The 2452-nt window shown below is 61.5% G+C and overlaps 1 protein-coding gene across 1 annotated transcript in view; it reads right to left on the reverse strand.

The window, feature by feature from the left end:
- Nucleotides 1-13: 13 nt before the first annotated feature.
- Nucleotides 14-2452, reverse strand: part of VANGL2 (VANGL planar cell polarity protein 2) — a 13088-nt gene continuing 10649 nt past the window's right edge. Inside the window, exons 4-6 of the mRNA XM_026863894.1 lie at nucleotides 1899-2034; nucleotides 1379-1610; nucleotides 14-833 (exon numbers count right to left, since the gene is read on the reverse strand). Of these exons, the coding sequence (XP_026719695.1) occupies nucleotides 573-833; nucleotides 1379-1610; nucleotides 1899-2034 (629 nt within the window). The 3' untranslated portion in view covers nucleotides 14-572. The remainder of the gene's footprint in view (nucleotides 834-1378; nucleotides 1611-1898; nucleotides 2035-2452) is intronic.

The following is a 2452-nucleotide window of genomic DNA, read 5'->3' on the forward strand; positions in this document are numbered from 1 at the left end:
GAGACAGTTTCATAGCAGCCACTGATCACCGAGGTGTTTGCAAAATATTCCCACCCCCCTCCCCAAAATCTCTTAAGATTAAAAACCAGCCCCAGATGGCAGGTGGTGGTTTAAGGTCCGAGCCAGGACAGCGGCCAGGTAGAAAGCGAGCAAGAGCAGAAGGTCCTTGGGACCTGATGGTGCTTGACGACGCTGGTGAAGAACGTGGAGAGTTAAATTAGCCCTTGAGTTATGGCACCGAAACGCCGTCTCCTTCCTGGCCCTGCCGCCGGCTGTGCCTTCTGGGGGGATGCTACAAGGACCTGGGTTTCCGGGAGGAGGAGGAGGAGGAGGAGGAGTAAGAGGAGGAGGAAGGGGCTCAGCCCACCCCAACGGGGGCCAAGCCGAGGCGGAGGGCGAGTGGTCACAGGTAGGTGATGGAGCCGGGCATGGGTGCTGCTTCCCGGCGCCCGCCACAGTTCTGCCCTCGAGCCGTGGCCTCCCTGAGCCCCGGCGGAGACGGGGAGGACGAGACGGAGGGGTGCAGAGAGGGTCTTCCCCCCCTCCCCGACCCCTCTCCATCCCTCTTCAGCTCACACGGAGGTCTCTGACTGCAGCCTCATGACGAACTTGTGCGACTTGGGGTCCACGAACTCCTCCGAGAGCTTGAAGAAAGGGATCTTCTTGGTGCTCACCACCAGGCTGAAGTCCTGGCGCTTCAGCACAAAGACCACCCCATCTTTCAGGCCGTTGGTCACCGGCTCCTCGCTGACCAGCGTCCACTGCTTGGCCAGCCAGCGGTCCTTGTGGTACTGGATGGTGGGCCCAGCTGTCAGGTACCGCTCAAGGAACGCCTTGGAGGAGGGAAAGAACACGTGAAAGTCACCTTCCTACGCCTCAGCCTGTTTTTTTTTTTTTTTTGCAGCCTCAAGCTGCCCGGCAGGTCCTGCAGGAAAAACATCCCCTGCGTGGCTGGTTCCCACCGCCACGCGTTGCTCTCTTGGGGTTACACCCACTTTTCTGGCTGTATCCCCCAACCCTGTGTTCTCCCGGTGTGATGCTCTCACACGGTGGATATTTTAGACCAGCTCTGAGGAAGGATTTCTGTGCAGAAGGGGCTGTTGGGCGTTGGAATGGGCTGCCCAGGGCAGGGGGGAGTCCCCGGGATCCCTGGGGGGGTTGAAGAGTCGGGCTGAGCCAGCGCTGAGGGGTCTGGGGGAGTTGGGAAGGGTCAGGGGGAGGGTCATGGTTGGGCTGGAGGAGCTTCAGGGGCTTTTCCAACCCAGAGGACTCTGTGATTCTGTGAAAACTCCCCTCCCCAAGCCCTCACGCTCTGCACCAAGCCCTGGGGCAAAGCTGTGGCCCCATCCCACCTCACCGCGCGCCCCCCTCCACGCACCTTGGGCGTCATGTCGTGGGTGATGCAGAACTCGAGGTGCTGCAGGATGCTCTCCATGGTGTGGTAGGGCTGCTGCTTGGTGGTGCGCAGGTACTTCTGCATGGCCCGGGCCATGGAGGCAAAGATGGCCTGAGCCGCCTCCCGCGGGTCCATGATCTCCCGGGGGTTCTTCTGATCCTCCTCCTGCAGCCGCTTGATGTGGGTGAAGGCTTCTTCCACCGCCACCACCAGCCTGCGGGAGGAAAGCCACGGCCGTGCTTGCAGCGGGGCAGGCTCCAGCCACGGGCAGAGAGATCCCCTGGATTTATGGGGGGGATGGCAAAACCCCCAATTCCCCACCCCAAAACCATTTTACGGGGAGATCCGGTTGCGTCGCGCCAACAGCCGGGTTTGGGATGCGCTTCCCCAAAGAGCGGGGATTGGGGTGCCCCCTCCCTGCTGCAGGCACAGCCTCGGGGTGATGCAATGGGCACCCCCCCGGGGGGCACACGGACCCCCGGCCCCGCCGCCGGCCCCGTACCTGGCGCGGCGTTTCCGCACCCTGCGCTCGTGCTCTGCCTCCTCGTAGTAATACTCGTTGTGGCTGTTGTCGCGCCGCCGGGCAGCCGCCGCGATGACGGCCCGCGACTGGCCCGTGGAGTTGTTCGTTGTGTTTTCTGCGCGGGGGGGAGGCGGGGGCGAAAAGAAAAAAAAAAAACCAAAAAAACCTACAACAATTCCCTGGAAATGGGGAAAGCCAGCGCCGAGCATCACGGTGCCTGGATGGGGATGGACCCCCCAGGACCCCTCCAGCATCTTAATATTGTTACTGGTGCTTACTGGGGAAGCCCCTCCGGGGTGGCACACGTGGCCAGTGTGCCCCGGCTCAAGCGCTGTCCCCTCCAAACTCTTTTAGTGCTTTGGACAAAATAAATCAAAATCCAAATCCAACCGCTCGCCTCCCCGGGATGAAATCTGGCAGCTCCCACGACCAAACCACACCCCCCCTCCCAAACCCAGGACCCCCCAGGACCCCCGACCCGGCCCAGCCTGCCAAACAACAGAGGCCAGAAGGAAAAAAAAAAAAAAAAAAAA

The sequence above is a fragment of the Athene cunicularia genome (assembly GCF_003259725.1).
Source record: "Athene cunicularia isolate RWA chromosome 25 unlocalized genomic scaffold, athCun1 chr25_part1, whole genome shotgun sequence".
In the NCBI taxonomy this organism is placed as follows: domain Eukaryota; kingdom Metazoa; phylum Chordata; class Aves; order Strigiformes; family Strigidae; genus Athene; species Athene cunicularia.